Source organism: Crassostrea angulata, chromosome 10, assembly GCF_025612915.1.
Source record: "Crassostrea angulata isolate pt1a10 chromosome 10, ASM2561291v2, whole genome shotgun sequence".
In the NCBI taxonomy this organism is placed as follows: Eukaryota; Metazoa; Mollusca; class Bivalvia; order Ostreida; family Ostreidae; genus Magallana; species Magallana angulata.
The window spans coordinates 32,826,297-32,846,739 of NC_069120.1; the positions used below are offsets into that span (position 1 = coordinate 32,826,297).

Below are 20,443 nucleotides of genomic sequence, written 5' to 3' on the forward strand. Positions count from 1 at the left end.
GAAAATAATGCGATTTTAAACTTTTAGTAATTCGTTGGCAATCGTAGTATAAATCGTGACAATGGCTTTTATGGCATGTTTATAAATTTTCAACGAAAAGGGAATTTCCGGGTGTCTTTATCAAATAAAAAAAAACACGAGACACCACCGACCTCCTTCTTCTTAAGATAAACACACGGCGAAATAAATTCCGACTTGAACCACGCGATTGATAGTATTCGAATAGACTTCACGCTGTAAAAGATGTCATGGTTACTGTCTCAATCACTTGGATCATCCACAAATACAGCGAATATTTCAGATCTCTTTAATTTACAAAATTTACATTTCATGATGGAAATGGGTGGGTGTAAATGCAAAATTTACGACTATAAAATTTGTTTTTACGCCCACTCAAGTAAGTCTTCCAAAATCAAATTATTCAAGCAGTTTTTAATACATTTTGAAAGCTGATTATATTTCCATCTTATTGATCAGTTGTTTCGGGTTGTCTTTCTTATTCAACTGAGCTGTTCTGTTGTATGTCCGTCTCTCGACCCTCTCCCGGGAATTCACTCATTGGAATCAATTGTCTCCACTCTCGTAAAAGATAGTTATGGGAAAACGTGTTTATTTGTAATAATTTTTTTAACGCAAAATGCTTTTATCTGCTCGCTACAAAGTCTACGTCCTCCGATAGAGCATTCTTCTCACAACCCCAACCCCCCACATTTCCATTGGTACTTGTAACTTGCATTTGTTTAAATTTAAACTGCTAATTCATTGGGAAATGTAATAAAATTATTCCAAAATGTATTCGAGTTTTCTGTTTATTACAAAATTTATAAAACAACTGATTTGGGTGATTTATCTGAATGATGTACTTATAGTAATGGCTGAGTAACCTCTTAGGCAGGATAACAAATGGAACATTAAGAGGGACAAAATAGAATTAGAAAGGGAAATTTTGCAACTTTAAAGTGGTTAAATTTTACATCAGTGGGGTTGAAACATCATCAGGAACAGGGACAAAGATAGCCCATTGTTTGACAAGCTTCTGGGCCCGATAAGTTTGTTGCAAACAAAGTAAATATGCTGGCCTAGGTTTAAGCCTCAGGTGTCTATTGAATTGGGGTCCTTACAGGAAAAATCCAAGTCGGGGCCACTGTGCACATTAAGCTGCCGGGTGTAATGCTGATATAAAGTTTTCTTTTGTATTGATTGCCTCAAGATGTACTTCAATTACATAGACTTTGTAGCAGTGTGTTTAAGTGATAAGTTAAATATTAAACTTTAAACAAAAATCAATACTGATCATGAAGCACAATGTCCCCAATTTTTTGGCGGGGGTCCAGAGAAATCGCACCGAATGATTTTAATATCAAGCGATGTTCCTTAAAGACTATTTGAAAAGCGTGACTCTATTGATCCCCAGTTCACACTGAAAAGTAAACTGACGGTATAATTATTTGCTGTTGGTGGCTTAGACCAGGTGAGGTAAGGTAGTTAGTGATAGCTGTACTGACATATAAAATTACATCTTGCCACAGCATGCGGATGCTGTGGAATTTCTGTAATTTATGGCTACGTGAAAGTGATGGTGTTAGGTAATCGTGAAGAAAGGAGAAAGCAAAATGGGGGGGGGGGGGGTGTATGTCGCTGTCTGCGGATGAATTTTTTTTGACATATCATTGGGTTATTCCCCTTGCACTTGTTTGAAGAAAAAAACTTTCAGCTAAGATAGTCAGTTTTTTACATAATGATGTATTGTATATTTTCATTCATTTTAATGACTTTATTAAGCTCATTATTGATTTTTTTTTTCAAATCAAATAAAATATGTGCTTTCTTTAAACATGCTATTTAACCAACACCAACCCCCCCCCCCCCCCCCCCCCATCCGATAATCTGTAGGTCTGTCTCTATTTAAAAGTGAGACGACAAGATTTCACAGAGCGACTGGGAATATTTCTTTTGTTTGTTTAGTGAGAGGTTATGAGATTTAAACTTGACAGCAGTTAAAAAAATGTTCACAACATTTACCTGTGTATTATCAGGTGATAGCCGGGGTAGTGTAGAGTTACATCCAGGGCGAGACAAGTATGCTTTGGGAGAAAATAATTCTGGATACACAATGAAAGAGTTTTGTTCAACTTTAAGTACAATCTCTTAATCTAGGTGTCAGAGAAATTTACACTGATTGTGTACGTTTTTTTCAACAACTTTCCAAAATTTACCAAAATTAATCAACTTTTTTTGGGGAGTTGGGTGTCTTCTTTCTTTAAAGAGACACATAACAGATCATTTATCATTTAACCTGTTTCTTGATTTGATATGCAGACATGCAGAGAGTAAAATCTTGTGTTTACTAATGTTTAAATAACAGAGTCATCTGATAGCGTTGTGCTTCTGACCCACGTGAACATTTTTTTCTTTGTTACTTAATAGCCATTGCAATATTGGTCCAAATTATCTTGTTATTGAAGAAATCAATATGGTCATGATTTGCTAGATTCCTATACCATACTAATAGACACTTGTTACAGAGGACACAGATCTTTAAGCAGGAGAAGTCATAAATATTTTTTTTATAAAATAAACACCCCCCCCCCCCAAAAAAAAGGGAGATAACTTAAAAAAAAAGAGAGAGAGAAATCTAAAAAACAAACAAGCAAGAAGCCGTTTGATTTTGTTATGCTGTTTACTAAATTAGAATTGTTTTAATATTTTTGTGTCTATTAGTTTTACAAGCTCTTTCTGTTCTTTTGTCTCCTACTTAATTGGTGAAGTGCATGGTAAAACCAAGACTGAAGTGAATATGTTGCAGGTTAAATCCATGGTTAGACGGTATCTAAATGTTGTTTGAAATAAGTTATTTTAGTATTAAAACTTGTATAGGTTAATCTGTCACTTCATGGATATTTTATTGTATTATACTAAATAATTACTACACAGATAATGCAGATATCTCGATACAGATGTAAATTAAAAAAAAATGAATACCTCAAAGTGATTCAATCAGCGAAGAAATAAAAGCTCTACACTGCAAAAGACACTATCTATTACTGCATATACATGTTCTTCGGTAATTCTCATCACCGACATCAGATATAATACTAGGAGGTGAAATTGTTTGCACTGCGTACTCGTACAATTTGATGTTTTATTAGGCTAAACAATATTGCCAGATTAATAATGATTCAACTCAATAATGATTATCACGTTGTTGCCGTTTTGATAAGATAACACCCTGATTACCCCCCCCCCCCCCCTGTCATCACACGCTAGGCTGCGGTAAACTGTAATGGTGGGTCTACATCCACAGCTTCTGATTTCACATCAATTTCCGGAGATTTTGTGATTGTGTTTTTGGCTGTGGTTGTTCGTATATTTCTCACGTTGATTAATTATTAATTAAGAAAATAAGTCACGACAAATTAAAATAATCTGTAACAAAAAAGTAACACAACATTATATAAAATTGAATTACAAATTAGTCATTGTATTGATTTGTAAAATGATAACTAATTCTGCAATAAAAACTTTAGCTACTATTCATACAACAAAACTTTTTTTAATGTTCCATAAACAATCTATAGGAAAGTATTTAATCAAGGGTCACCATTTAGTGAGACTAATAAGCGAGTATCGGCAATTTGTTGCGTCTTATCTGGGGACACTTTTAGGAGGTATTCAAATGAGTGTGAATGGCCTTTTATTTGTATTCCAGAGGAAGAGCAGAAGACATTAGAAACAGAACATGAAAACTTTATTGATTGTCTAACATCCACACCAAGAAACAGTTAATAACAAGAGAGAAGCACTGCAGTTCAGTAATCCCTAATGTGATATTTTATCGATATTGGCCTCTTCTATGTGATTAATCATTAATAGATGACTCTGGGTAAAAGCTTTCTATTGTACGACTAGATGCTGTCCTCTACTGGTGGATTTATTGTTTGGTTTTGTTACAACACCGTTGAGCTGGTATCTAATCATTTCACCTGTTCATACCTGTACAGTAAATGAATATTGATCGGGGGCTTGTTTTCATCGTATTTCTGTTATTATTTTTTTTTTTTACAGTTTGTTCTCAGTGACAAAGTCTTAATTTTTTTTAATGCTACTTTATTTTAACTAATTAAAATTGTTTAATTGGTCATCATCTAAGACCTTTCCGGCATTAAGAAATGTGACTGGTCATATAATGGCCCTCTGACTTGACTTGAATGTCACTCTTTGCATCTCACATTTAGTAGTTAATGCTATCATCGGGATGTTAACACGTGATTGTTGGTGATAAACCAGTGCTGTCATTGATGAAGTACGGTACTTGAAACCAAATTATGGACAAAAGCTAGTAATTACATTACTTTATTACTTCATTACACTTTGATTGAATGTTTTTCTATTTCAAATTCATATCATTGTGTTTATTTCTCAGGCCTAAACTATTACAGTTCAAGTGTACTTTACTGTATGTCACCTGTCTATCTGTTTATTATTTCCCAAATTTTAAAAAATCTTGGCACAGGGCATTCTTGAGTAAATGAACTTCAAAGTCTTTTCCAAAAAAAAACCACGCTCCGTTCTAAGGGAAGATAATTAAGAATTAGTGGAAAGTTATGAGTATTTTAAAAATCTCGTGATAAACCTAATAAGCCAGTGATATAAAAACTTATCCATTAGCTTCTTTGTACAAATGCATGTGGTAGACGTAGTGTGATCAAACAATGACCCCCTCAGAGGTCATGAAGGGGCCTAGTAGGTGTTTCGTCATAGAAATCAATAGAAAAAGACTCTTCTAAAGAAGAGGACAACCACAACTTGTGAATGTATTACAATAATACATAGTAAAAGTAATATAATATTCAAAACTTTAAATTCATCTGGTTTAATAAAAAGGCCATAATTATGGTGAAGGGGGAATTCAATTTGCCATGAAAAATATACATTGTAATGCTGATGACCTGAATTAATAATGGAGCCCCAGTTAAAAGGAAAAAAAAAATCTTTTACTTCAGATATATATAATTTGTGATATTACTATAAAAACATCCTGATATACTCGTAATGTAGAGTCTTTTTAACTTAACAAGATTTCACATGAAAACTCTTTACTCAGGTGAGTAATGTGACCCATGGGCCTCTTGTTTGAATGGTATTTATCTTCATTTAGAATCTTCTCTTTAAAAAGAAATCAAAACATCAAAATATTAACAATGGCAAAAATGCTCCACATATGGACACCGGGAAAATATGTGTGCACGTGCAATTAATCCTGTCCAGTTATAAGGGATAAGACTTTTTAAGGTTGGTTGGCTGGACATCTTTTGAAGAGCAATGGTCACAATAAATCAAGTAAATCAAATTTATCACATAGCTGGTAGGAAGCTGTTTCAATTCCACTGTGATGTGGAGGTATTGCTATTAAACATTCATTTGACTTTTTAGATCATCTTGTCTAGATTTTTACACGTGACAGTTTTTTTTTAAATATAGAAATCACTAAAAATCACATATTAAATCATTCTTGAGGAACAGAAAAAAGCTGATAATTGTTTATTGTTCCAATAGTTTTATTGAGATTTTTTTCATTTATATTCACATAAGATAGCGATAAGTAACTAGATTCTATCTCATTTCATTTACCAATACGACTGCTCTCAGTATCCTGGACTAGCCACATCAGGCCATTAAGCTGTCATCTTGGGCACATAATATGGATTTTGTAGAGAGATGAAATAGATGAACTGAATACAAATGGGTTCGGGTTAAAATATTGGATGTTTCAGGGTTGACTTTTATTACAGCACCACCGCTACACTCAGTCTAATCAACAATATTGCCTGATCACTCGCTGAAAAAAAAGCTTTTATTAATTTAGTCTTAATCTGATGAATGCATGTAGTCTTTGAGATCCCCAACTTGCCTGTATAGATCAAGGGAAGTGTTATTGTTACCATATAGAATTATTGTCGGGTTTCTCCGTGAAAAGCAGTGTCATTTCTAATCAGGCAGGGACAATTCCACCAATAACTGCTTACCCCACACACAATATTTTCCTCCCCAAACCATTTTGGCACGTAAGGAAAATTAACTGTCACTTTTACTTTGGTGTATGTATTATTACCACTGACTATCAAAATATTCAACTACTTAATATATATATTTTATGAGTTGAAAATTTAAAACTGAATTTTATAAAAAACAAAAAAAAATTCATAAAGATTGTGCTTTATTTTGTATAAACATATACAGTACATGTATTGAAGAGGAGGGAAATAATTCAGAAGAGTTATAGCCCTTTGTCTTCTGCAGCAACTGTAGCCGGTAAAGGAAGCGATGTTGTGAATAAAAGATTATCCAGTAACCTAATCTGGGGGAAAGGACATTCAGAATATTTCTGATAAAGTGGTTGATTTTTGGATGGCAAGTAATTAGACAATGTCTAAAATCAATATTCTTTGTAGCAGTAGTGTGGAGGCTGCTTTGCTGGCAGTGAGCGGGATGGTGTTTGTTCATCACATACCGGCATTATTGTATTGCATGACGATAAAGAAATTGATTGATCACATTAAATGACAGGACAGAAAACCAGTGAAAACATGACAGCTACTTGACTGAAGAAGTGAGGACACTTATTTAATTTAGATAATGTGCTGCATCACAATCAATGTATGATCCCTCAACTCCTTCCGACATTTTTCTTCCCTGGTCTCAATAAATTTTCAAAACACTAGCATTGAAAAATTAAGTGAAATTAAATAAAACCAACAGAAATCTTAATTAGGCATGATTGATATCATTATGTTTCTGATATCATCTATTTGGTAATTTAAAGTAATTCGATGTTCCAAGTCCATTAATCTATTTATTAAGTACATAACGTTAGTATCTAAGGCAGGGATGGGTGCACGTGCATGAACCTTTGCATATAGCCTACTGTAATCCAAGAATTATACATGCACATCATCTATTATGGACAACCTGATAACGAATCCGTAACAACTGATTTCTGCTAACAAGGACTTATATCTTTATTCCCCCCATGTGCAATAACAAGTCTGTGACGATAAATATCTGCAAGCTAAGGTTGCGGATCTTGCAAATATTTATTGTATGCATATAATACTTAGTTTACATTATTCAAACCCCGCTGAGCTTCCACTATATACACAATGAATTACTATAGATCATAGCTGACCTTAGACAAACAAATCCAAACAGTTAAACGTTTTGGTCTCTCTTGATTATAAATGATCCCTACTTTATAGTTAAAACTATTGGGTCGCAAATAAGGTTTATTTAAGGGTAATGTATTTCAAACTTGCTAGATGATCATAGGTAAATGTAAACTATTTGTTGATATTAAAACAAAAATATCAACCAAATATTAAGCCAGAATGGGACTCCTCCATATTGTGACATACTTCTTATGGAAATAAACAGTAAAATCAAGTAGAATTTCATAAATGTTTTCTTTCTCAAAATTGTTAACATAATGGTGTAGTGCAGTGGGTTAGAGCAGGTTTACTATGAAAACTGCAAGTCATCAATTCGATTCTCATCGGGGCTTTTATTATTTTTACTTTTCCAACAATTTTTATAATGCAGTTTTTAGTAAAATATTGTAAAATCTTAAAATTATAAACTAGTGAAAGTATTTTGATTGTAAATGTAATTTGATCCACTGTAATATTGACAAGTGTCTCATATACCACCTTAAATAAATACAAGCACATGTATAGCAATTTACCCAAATCAAGTACACTAAATCTACAGATACACACAACTGCCATTTAGAATACCTATCTTTTGAATAATGTGAGTGATGTTTTAGTCAAGAGTGATAGATTTAAAGAAATATATTAATATCCATTGAGTATTTTCTCTACTATTCCTTAAGAGATCTGACTATATTCATATTGTCACTGACAAAACCGAATCATGATCTAACTATGGGTAGTTAAAATAAATCAATTTGTCTGTGTATGAATATGAGCATACCTTTAACATTTTAAAACTGCTTTTAAATGCATTGTTTAGCTCATCAAATGTCAACATTAATTCAGATACCAATATTCATATTTAATGTATATTTCTCCAATGTTTGCAATGGAAATCTGTGACATTTTGATTTCTAGAACACACATTTAAGCTGATCGTGACATGTGAACACAACTAATCATCCTCATGCTTTTTATTAAGCCTGTTTTGCCCAATACAAAGAACCTTTCAAACTTATCTAATCCACCAAATTAGTTTTTTTTACAAGTAGTAGTTTAATCATGTTAATACCTTCTGAAAAAAGGTTTTCCTCACAAATTTCTTGGGCTTTATTTTTTCCCACCAAGGCATGCTAAGCAGCATAGACAAGACATGGAACAGGGTATTGTGTCATAGACAAGACATGGAACAGGGTATTGTGTCACAGACAAGACATGGAACAGGGTATTGTGTTACATACAAGACATGAAACATGGTATTGTGTCACAGACAAGACATGGAGCAGGGTATTGTATCACAGACAAGACATGGAACAGGGTATTGTGTTACATACAAGACATGAAACATGGTATTGTGTCACAGACAAGACATGGAGCAGGGTATTGTATCACAGACAAGACATGGAACAGGGTATTGTATCACAGACAAGACATGGAACAGGGTATTGTATCACAGACAAGACATGGAACAGGATGTTATGTCACAAACAAAACAAAAAAACAGACAAGACATGAAACATGGTTTTGTGACACAGACAAGACATGGAACAGAATATTGTGACACAGACAAGACATAGTACAGGGTATTTTGTCACAGACAAGACATGAAACATGGTATTGTGTCACAGACAAGACATGGAACAGGGTATTGTGACACAGACAAGACATGAAACAGGGTATTGTGTTACATACAAGACATGGAACAGAGTATTGTGACACAGACAACACATGAAACAAGGTATTGTGTCAGAGACAAGACATGGAACAGGGTATTTTGTCACAGACAAGACATGGAACAGAGTATTGTGACACAGACAACACATGGAACATGGTATTTTGTCACAGACAAGACAAAGTATAGGGTATTGTGTCAGAGACAAGACATGGAACAGGGTATTTTGTCACAGACAAGACAAAGTATAGGGTATTGTGTCAGAGACAAGACATGGAACAGGGTGTTATGTTATGGACAAGAGATGGAAAAAAGGTTTTGTGTTGCATACAGACATTGAAGGAATACATACCGGTAGTCCTTTACAAAATATGATAAAAAAAAAAGGAAACTGTGTTCTGTCACAGACATGAAATGAGACAGGCAAATGAGATATAGGTAAAGAACAATGTAGTGTCTCAGACAATATATGAAACAAACTGTATTGACAATACATTAACCATAGTAAAGGACATTATGTGACAGACAAAAGATATATGAGTAGCTTAATCATACTGTGACAGAAATTGCTAGCCATAGTCTCTAAAACATAACATTCAAAGGGTCATCATTTGAAGAAATTTTCTTATTTAGGAGAAATATATCAACTTCAAATTATTTGTTTTAAGCAATTATTTTTTTAAACACAAATTTAATAACAATCTCCTCAAATTAAAATTATCATAAATTGACATGGTTTTGTCAGATAGAACACCAAACATGATATATATATACTAATACTAATTGGAAATATCAGTATACATTGCATGTTTATTGAAAAAGTGGAATTAATTGATTTAAGAGTTTACGAGATATTGGACAGAAATTGATTTTGATAATTAAGCATATATCATTTGATAAACAGAATCTTGCAGTTGGTTAATTTTGAAGAATATCTTCTTTTTAATGGAACCATATATTGAAAATGTATTTATCAGAATCTGTCATTACTTTAACCTGTCTCTTTCTGTCAGACATTGTTGCTTGTTTGGATATGCCATGAGCTATGAAGCAGACAGAAATAGCATCATCAAACAGATTTATCTTTCTTGTCTCAGAGTAGCTGATGAATTGACTGTTTCAACACAATGCTGCAGCTCTAAATTGACTATTGACACTGGTGTGGATTTCCATTGATTGACCACCGAAGAGCAACATTCTGTGTAAGTGCCAGGAATGTAATCTCAGCAGAATAGTGACCCTAACAGACAAACACATCAAAGGGAGATCACTGTTATTGCAGGACTTTCAGGGTTTTATCCAGGTAATTTTACAATAAATGAATTAATTCAATAGGGATACATGTTATTTTCTTATGAAATTGATATTCTATATATTTCATATGATGTAGGATTTGCAATGAATTTGAGGAGATATATAGCTGCATGTGCATGCTTTATTGCATCCATGCATATGTTCCTTTTTGAATGGCCAATTTTTAATACTTATAATAAATATCTTAAATTTGGTAATCATTTAATGTCATGGTATTATAATAGATATCTATAACACACGTATGCTGATTAGTTCAGCTGTCCATAATTAAGTCAGTTCCACTGGGATGCTTTCATCCTAAATGCATCCAAACTATGCATGCATGACCCTAAAGTATCCAATTGTGTTATGCACATTCTGGTATTAAGATATAATCCTCAATAAAGCTGTTTATGTAATTAAGGGAAGACTTATGTTATCTGTATTAACAAGTAAAATATATACCATATTAAAGGTTACCCTCTTTCCCATTAAACCCCTCCTCCACCCCCACCAACCAACCACCCAACCCCCCCCCCCCCCCCAACCCCCAAAAAAAAGGGGGGAATTAAGAGCTACAACATTTTTGCAATATATAGATATAAACTGAATTTTTCTATAGGGTACATTACATATGGCTTGATCATCTCAAATGCAGAAATTTCAATCACAAAATATGTATTTATATTAAATAAGGGTTAATTATCAATTGTCATCAATCCAGAAATTGCAGGAAAAAATTATTGAAAAATAAACTTATACATGTAGTTATATATTTACCGAATTTCAAATGAAAATGCCAGTAAATTCAATACCTTTTTTAGTGTGTACATGTTCAAAATTCATGAAATAATTACAGTGTCAGCTAGTTTCATAACATGATTTACCAAAAAAAAGTATTAGATTTTCAGTTGTATCAAGAGCCAGCATTATGTAACATTGTTGGGCTATAATGTCTATTGTGCTTGTTTTTTTTTAAATATTGATAAGGAGTTTAAGACCTAGCTGATACTGCATACAAGAATCCATCAACCAATTGATTAGTAAAATTGTTTCTTTGAAATATTTGTATTTCAAATAGCCTTTGTTTATCCAAGCAATCATGCAGCATAATGGTACTACGTTGTTAGGTGCTACTATAATGCTCATTTTTTTTTTTATTTGACATATGTTTCCAATTTCATACAATAAATTAAATACTCAGACTAAAACTTGTATGCATGTTTCAAAATCTTACATGTAAATTGTCTTAATGTTGTGTATGTTTGATCGCTCAGGTCCTAGACAGTTCAGTAGGAGAGTGTAAAGGGTCGATTATCTGAGTTAGTAATTGAATTTGTTTGTGTTGGACGCTGTGATTAGTGTAGCATCGCTTGCTAGTGGCCGTGTTCCAGTGATAGGTTGATGATAAGGAGATGCACAAAGTTTCAATCTTTGGTCAAGTCTTATAGTCAAAAGGTTCTGTTGAAGGCTTATCTTCTGCAAGTGATTGATGGGACAGTTTGTGCTAGGACAAGGGGGCTCCTACAGGAGCAAACTAAGGTGTAAACACTTAATCTTCGGCAGCATGCTCAAAGATTTTATCCAATATTTATGATAAGGGTAAAAACAAAATCTTTTAATAAACACAAACATATCTATATTTTTAGCCAACATTTTATGAGTTGATTGGTCGGTAGGATGCTCTGAGTTGTTTGTTGGGGTAATGGGCTTAATGTGGAAACACCAAGTGAAGGAATTGTCTGTACATCTTATCCGCGGTGTTGTTACCACAGCATGTGAACAGCAGAGTAATCACGCCTCAAGTAGCGGGAGAAATATCATCAACTGTTAATAGATCGCTTATTCTCCTCATCATTTAACTAGCAGAGGAATTTATTTTATCATGGTGTAGTTCTGCTAAACAGAGAAAATAAAAACATCTCCAGTGTTTCGTTGTAAGCCAATATTTTGTTATTTGAATGTGTTCACAGCTCGATGGATACACACATGGGCAGATTTAATCAGCAGCAGATATCAGATTTTGATGGCTATTTAACAAAGAAATGAAGTGACAGCGTTAGCTGTGATTTTGTGGGATTTGAGCTGTTTGAGTGCTACAGGCCAGTCATTTCATTGATGGTGTGGAGTCAATGTTCAATTGAGTGTGCTTCATATATGAAATAGCAAAATTGTTACTCATATATTTATAATTTTGCAGACATTTGTGAAAGTGTCAATTGATACCCTAACCTAAGCAAACCTCAATAAGCGATAAGGATATTTTATACCTGTAAATATCCCTTTTGTTGAAGTGATTGGTTTAAACATCCAGAGGACACAGGTACAAAGGTAGGTATACAGTATTCACTGCTCTGTTCTTAATGACCCACCTCTTCAAATAACTCGAGATTTTATTACCTGAAAACTCTCTCTCTCTGTCTCTGTCTCTCTCTTTCTCTCTCTCTCTCTCATTAAAAAGTTTTGGAACTGTTAAATGTTGCTGATGGGTTTGGGATGTAGTTTGAAAGTCTGCCATTCTGTTTGGGTCGCCTCACTGACCTGTAATTGTTACACATCATATAAATAGATAGAGATAATTGGGTAGTTCCTTGTTAGCCACAAGCCTGCTCTGTTAAACACGAATGGGTGGTAAAGGTATTACAACTAGAATCTCCCTATCTGCTGACAGTTGATTTGTGTAGGTATTGGGGACTGGGTGAGGTTTAAAATTTATAGACAAATCACAGATCAATTTAAACATTGCATGCTGTTCCTAATGCTAAGGTTTATAAGAGGCAAGAACTAATATTAACAAAGCCAATACTGGGTATTTTAATATTGTAAATAAAAAGAATGGGAGCTGGGATTTAAAGCAGAGACAGCGTGTTTTGGTAGGGATTTTACAGTGAAACATAACATCAAGGTCAACAGCCACAAAGTTATAACACCCGAGTCAGGTAGAAATTTTCAAAATTATTGAAGGCAAATCTATAGCTCTGTTCACCCTTGTCAACACTCTACCTTAGGAGTATACCAGGTCTACATTTACCTGCAGGTATTGTTGATATATGTGTAAAAATTTATATTCCTACAAACAAATAAAACCCCAGTTGCATACTTACGATGTTGAGCTATTAGTCTACAGAAGAAGAGAATTCTAGGGAAAAAAATCTTTCTAGGGTAAATATTTATATCCAGTCTTATGTGCATCATGTTCAATGGGATCCATTTACACCAATATACCCATTATGACTGTAGGTGCTCGGCCACTTGATACATAACCATAAATTTAAAAATGAAAGTGGTTATGTTTTTAATAATCATGAACACAGGTAGATCATATAGATCTCTCTCTCTCTCTCTCTCTCTCATTGAGAATCCCAATGATGTTTGTTAACTCTCAATCTCTTATGCATCTTATGTGTGGCGGTAAAGGATAGATTAAATGACTGGAATTCTTTTATCACTGTGTTGATTGCTGCTAGAGAAGATGTTTAGAAGATACGCTATACACTAGAAGTGAGCTTCCAATACATGATATGGGAAAGGAAATCAGGTGGCAGGGGAATGATACCACTTAATAGAAAGGAGACCCATGTAACACACAGATTATTCTATTGCTTATAAAAGTATAGAGTACAATTTGTAAATGTTTCATGAATTAATATTTATAACATGTGGTATATATTCTTTGTGCAATATAAACCTACAACTTTTAATTTAATTAGTTCATTTCTTGATAGAACAATGTTTGGCAATTTGCATAAAGTGGACACATTTAAAAAAAGCAAAAGAAAAACCAGAATTGTGGGAGCAATATAATTTTTATTAAAGCAACTTAGAATATGTCAGAGTGTACGATGTGATAAAACCTATGATATATACCTTAAAAGGTATGATAGAGCTCAAATTTAAAAAAAAATAAGAGTAAGAGACTGGTCACTTTTAATATAGATGAATAAAAGCAATGTATCTTCTTTGAAGAATAGGTTTTGTTTGGCTGTTGAGAGTCATACAGGCAATAAATCAAAGTTATTAAGGAAAATGCTGTATTTCCTCAGCTACACCCTTGGGCAAATGATTTCACATATTGTACATCAATCCATCCCAATGACATAGACAAAAACTGGCTTTTTTGCTTTGTTTCTTGATCAAAATGGTCTAGAGTAAATACTAAGAAAAAAGATAAGCATTGTCATGACGATTTTAAAGACAAATTGGATAAATTTTGATCAAGGATTTGGAGATACAGGCATAAAGAATGTTTATTTCACATACAAACCTTTAAATGTTTCATTTTGGTGCAAAGTAAGTGAGCATTTTAGGAAAAAACATAAATGCACTGTGTAACTGCATTGATCACTACCTTCATAGCCTGTATGAATCACCGAAGAAAGCCATTTTATTGTTTATATTTTCAATTCTCTTTTATATCCATATTAGGCGAGTAAAAGTATATGAATTATTATTATTGTTGATCTGTACTTTGCTCCAAAGAAGCAGCCAACTCTTTATATATACTATAACATACTATAACTATTCTTCAGAATACTACTATTTCGTGATATGATGTCAGTCTGTGTCCACAAAGTACGTAAACTTTGATTTTATATACATTTAAATTACTATCATGATCGAACCTTCCTGGTAGTGATTTCAAAAGTCTAGAGGGCTTTAATAAAATGGTAATGATTGCTATTATTATTGATCTGTACTTTGCTCCATAGAAACAGCCAACTCTTTATATATACTATAACATACTATAACTATTCTTCTGAATACTACTATTTCGTGATATGATGTTGATTTTATATATATTTAAATTACTATCATGATCGAACCTTCCTGGTAGTGATTTCAAAAGTCTAGAGGGCTTTAATAAAATGGTAATTATTGCTTAATCTCTAATTCATTAGTATGGTAGATTAAGTTGGATAATAGAATAAAAGCATGGAATATTACATTTATTTTCTTGCTTTTGTAGTGTTTTAAACAATAAAATGCTTTCTTTGGTGATTCATGTGGGATATGAAGGTAGTGACAATGCAAAGAAAATACATAACCCGCATTAGCAATTGTTTATATATATTTACATCTTTCTTTTATTTAAACAAACTAATGAATTGATTGTAATCATGATTTTTCATAGGTAAACTGGTTAGAACTGGATCATGTAGATTTCAGCTGTGTCAGTTTCTTAAGAACTATGAATTACAATCAATTTTCTTGAGAAATAGAGGAGATATAAATATAACTTTATAACAACAAAAACAAGTGAAAAAACCAACCTGTATCTATACAATCAATAAGATTTCCTTAAGAAAACTGGAAATAAAAATCAAATCTTTTGAGAAAAGGGGGTGGGGGACATTTTCACTTTTTCCATACCATATATCATTTATGTTAAGTGCAGTCACTGTATACATACACAAAAAAAATCCAGCTGCACGATAAGAATTTTCATTTGATTACAGATTAGTTTTTAGCTGTATTTTCTCTTTGAAAATTGACAAAACATTTGTGATAAAATTAAACTAGCTTCTGGTGTCTTTTAAAGTCAGCATTTTAAACTAGAGATTGTGGATCTCTGATCTTGAAGACAAATGACCTGATCTACCTCCAAATGAGATTTACCTGTTACCTGTTGAATGCCACTCAACAAATATTTCTTATTATCAGATAAATATCATTTTAACAAAAGCATATTCTGTGCTCATGGCTTTGTGCGTCTGGTTAGGTGGCGGGTGGATCAGGATTGCAGAAAGTTAGCAGCTATTGAATTGGAGACACTGGATGACATATTTAAACAATTTATATTGTTGGACTGTTGTGCCGCTTAGACATTTATATGAAAAGTAAAGTGAGGACTTAAAGTGGATTTAGGATGTGACAAGTGTTTCAAGCATATTCTTTCACAGGTAGAATCAAATACTTTTGAATTAGTCTGTTGCTGGTGTTTAAATTGTTTAGTCTAACAACTGAACTATGTGTCTGCTTAAAGTTTAATCAGATAATGAATAGCAGCCAATCTAATCAGCGCTCCAGCATTTGTGATGGCCACTGACAGAAAGTTAGTGATTTCAAGTATTTTCCGGTCAGTCTCAGTTTCAAGCTAAGATGGAGATCTATTTCACCCACCTTATAAATCAAAGCTGTTAGTCAAAAGATCTGGTTTAAATTCAGATAATTTCTACAATTTCTTTCTAAATCAAGCATTGTACATGTGTTCCTTATACACTATCAAATTACTTTTATTTTTTATTTGCATTTGTTGTCAACCAGATCAATCAAAATGGTGTTAAAAATCATATTTGATTACAATTTTTGTTTCCTTTGTTTTTTAATTGAGATATCTATACAGTACAGCACTATAATGTTAAAATTGTACGTGATTTAATTGAGATTAGATTTTATTTTGCTCTTTGACAAGATAAACTGTAATCTAAACTAAGTTTTTTTATTTGGAAGTTTGTGCATGTAATACTTAATGAAATTATCAAGTTTCAATTTATATATGGTTATTGACAACTTGGGGTTTTTCTTATATAAACAATACTAGCTATAAAAAGGAGTGGTTGTGGATTTGATCTCATTCTCTCTTCAGAACATTTTAGAATCTCAACCTACTAGCTCTGGTGGTCATGTCTGATGAAATATGAACAAAAAGATTGCCGACTAATGTAACCTGATAGGTTTAACTGGGTCTAGCGGTGCAATCTTAATCATTGGGAGAGGAGATTCCTTTAGCACATCCAAGTCAGGTGTGCTGGTAAAACACATTCATCCTTTGTCAATTGCACACCAAAACATTCCCTTTAATAAAGTGATTCACAAAATGGTGTGCAGTTTGTTTATATACAATCAAATGTCCTTAATTTAATGGATCATCTAGAAGATTTCAAATTGAAAATGGTAATAGTGAAAATGGGGATAGTTTCAAGGCATTTGATCAACAATGTTTTTAAATTAGGATGCATGGTTCAATTAGCAATACAGAAATAAACGAGTCTTGTTAGTTCAATCAATATAAAAGTGCTTGTTCACAGAAAAATGATTATTTTGCCATTTCAAAATGCCCATCTGGCTAGCACTTGATATAAGTTTAGTAAATAAGTAGTGTAATGTATTGGGGCATAAATGCCATATAATGCACAAAATCATGAGCACACTTCCCGGAGTTCCATCATAACAGTCTCTCGTTTTAACATTCTATCCTTCCCTTAATATATATTCAAATATTATTTGTCATCACTCAATGTTTATCAGTCTGTAATTTTTTAGAAAGCACTTAAGGCAATAAAATGGTATCAACTTGTGTGTAAACATCATTATTGGGAGTAAGTTCTGATGTTAAATTTTTCATCAGGTTTTTACCTCTTTCAATACAGTACGGTTCACCTTGGGGACACTGATATTAGTGAATGCATAGAAAGAGCGGCTGGAAAGAGTCTTGTAAATTGATAACATTCTAGATTTGAGCTATTGATCCGATCCCAGCCCTTTACATTTTTTCTGCTATTGTAATAAGAAGAATATGCGTATAATTGATTCGGGTTGTTGTTTTGTACTGTGATTTGTTTTTCAGCTGTCCTCTTTTTTCCCCCCGTCAACAATTGTTTCATTTTAAATTTGACAGTAGGAAAGAATGTTTTTTTTAAAGGAAAGGTATATTTTGCCTGTGAAGATTAGGATTAATCTGTAATGTTTGTAAAATGTTGTCAATTTAGTAGATAAAAAAGTTTAATTTAAATCGAAAAGTGAGTGATCCTTCAATCACTTGCAGTGAGTAAAACTAAGAGAAAACTTTTTAAACTCTAAACAGCTAGTGCAATAGTGTCAGAAAAGAAATTGTTCAATAATACACAATTCGTCTTCAAGAAATTTTCTAGGTAAGAGTTACCTCTCTTTTGTTTCCTTAAATTTTTCGTATGAAATGACAATTTTTTGTTATTGTGTATTTGGATTTTTTTTATTTTTGGGTGTATAGGGTGTGGTTTTAAATATGGGAATTAAATATACCATAAATGAAATATTAACCCTGATGATAATGCGTAGAATTGCATGTTCCCAGCAAGAAATTTACTTTAAGTGTTCAACTTTAAATATAAAGTTTAATAACTAAATAATCTGATTTTCAAATATCTTTGATCCTTCATAAACAAACTGTGTCATTTACCTCTCGTTGAAGTCCTTTGCTTTTTTCATATTTAGACTGTTTGTATATTATTTGTATATAGTTATATATTTTTGTTTACCTAGCTTAAATTATTTCATCAATAATTAAATGAATTTCATCCTTATGTTCTAATTGTTTTCCTGGTCAAATGTAAATTAATGTGCTTAATATCCATTTCAATTATAAAAACCCTCTTCTTTCTTTTTCAGAAAATGAATTTTACCAAACTCCTTGCTGTGACAGTAATGTCAATGAAAAATTGAGTAGAATGACTATATTTTCATTCAGCCACCAGCTCTGGATTCAAGGTGCTTAGTTTAACTCCAAAGAAAACATGGAAGCTGGACATATAAAAAGAGGAAAACAAATTGTTAGAAATTCTCCCTGCATCCTAAGTGTGGAATGATCTAAACTCACTGCGGTTTTTATGATGTGAAATAAATGTGTTTTTTCAAGTCTGATACATGACTGGGATGTTCATGACAAACTAATAGACGAGGATGTAAGATAAAGCATTCAATAGGAGCCAAAATGAATGAAATGGACAGACACATTCAACAAACAAATGATCGACTAAGCTGCATCAAACAGGTATGTTAGATTACAAATAAGTTAATTTATATTTAAACTAATACAGATGAGTCAGGGGACTATACTAAATGCAGTGAACAGTTTTAAGATAGAAGCATTTAATCCTAGACAAACACAAACTGGGAGCAATCCGACAACAATGTGATTTAACGAATGATCTGGCTGAAACTCGGCAGCAATATCAATCTGTAGTACATCAAGGCACATAAAAACATGCTGCCAAAAACGAGGCCTTCAGTTCTCTTCAGAACACGCAGCTTAGCTTCTAGTGAAAAGAGAACACCGTCGTCTCTCAACAATAAAAGATGTGTATTTGTGGATAGGTTCAAGTGTATTGAAATGATGAGAAACACCTGCAGAGGGGGTAGGAATCTGTGAATAGAACAAGCTGTACTCAGAATTTATATCAGAGTCCAGTTCAACATTTCACAGGAAATCTCTGTTAGATATATCCCTTATTGGAAATATTAAACCTCTCTTGTTTTTAAAAAGAGATATTTTGATCTTTTTGTATTTATTAGCTGTATTTATAAGATAAAGCCCCATCTCTTATTCTTTTGACACAGAAGGATACCTTTATTACTTTTAAAGATATCTGTTTTTAAGTTTAAGATCTCCTTTCATTTTGTTTTAAAATCTCTTAAGGTGGTATGGGACACCTCTGCATTGTGATGTACTTCCCAACGAAATAAACAATAAAATCAAGCATAATTTTATATAAATCTTTACCCCCAAAATTTTTATCTCATAGCGTAGCACAATGGTTTTTAGCATTTGCTACAAGTCTGAAAGTCATAAGTTGGAATCCCATTTTAAACATTTTTATATATCATATTGTTTGGTAAAAATATTGTAAAATTTGAAAATTGTAAAATGGTGAAAGTATTTTAATCATAATGTACTTCTTTCTACATCAATATCACCAGGTGCCCCATACAACCGTAAACTTAGAAAAATGTTTCTCTAACTTAAAGAAATATATCCATTAATGTAAATATTTTCAATGTATTTGAAAGACATAGCTACATAAAACTAATGTATTTGAAAGACATAGCTACATAAATGAAAGAAATATTTCTTTTTGAACATGCAAAGACATCTGTCATCAGGAGATATCCTCATTTTACAGAGATATCTCAACTGAGAGTTGAACATTTCATCCTTTCAAAAGTGGTTGTATGTGAAAGGGTATGGTGGTTGTCCACTTGGACAAGTGAGTTTTCTCTGGGTTTTCTCCAGGCACTACATTAATGACCCCCTAGCGCTAACATCTGTGCCACAAGCAGACTGGTATCCTGGTAATCATATGCATAGATATATGTATATCCCAAGGAAATTAAACAAAATCCATCAATCCATTTGAATCATGTGGACAGGATTGTAAAGAAGGATAATTACACATTCATTTTTTGCTAGCTGTAATTTTTTCATCAGCATCATGAAACAGTAATCAAAACTTTAAAAAACTCAATGCATGTCACTGGATGCTAACTAAATTGCTTTTTTTAGCTAAAAAAATAC

General features: G+C 32.8%; 1 protein-coding gene across 3 annotated transcripts in view; it reads left to right on the forward strand.

Moving 5' to 3' along the window:
* Window positions 1-9,977: 9,977 nt before the first annotated feature.
* The window catches only part of LOC128165184 (zinc finger MIZ domain-containing protein 1-like), a 56,958-nt gene continuing 46,492 nt past the window's right edge, over window positions 9,978-20,443 (forward strand). Inside the window, exons 1-3 of one of the 3 annotated variants that reach the window (XM_052829437.1) lie at window positions 9,978-10,183; window positions 12,374-12,504; window positions 18,541-18,922. In XM_052829437.1, the coding sequence (XP_052685397.1) occupies window positions 18,863-18,922 (60 nt within the window). In that variant the 5' untranslated portion in view covers window positions 9,978-10,183; window positions 12,374-12,504; window positions 18,541-18,862. Of the gene's footprint in view, window positions 10,184-12,373; window positions 12,505-15,877; window positions 16,074-18,540; window positions 18,923-20,443 lie in introns of those variants that run through there. The other 2 variants (XM_052829439.1, XM_052829438.1) reach the window with 2 other exon arrangements.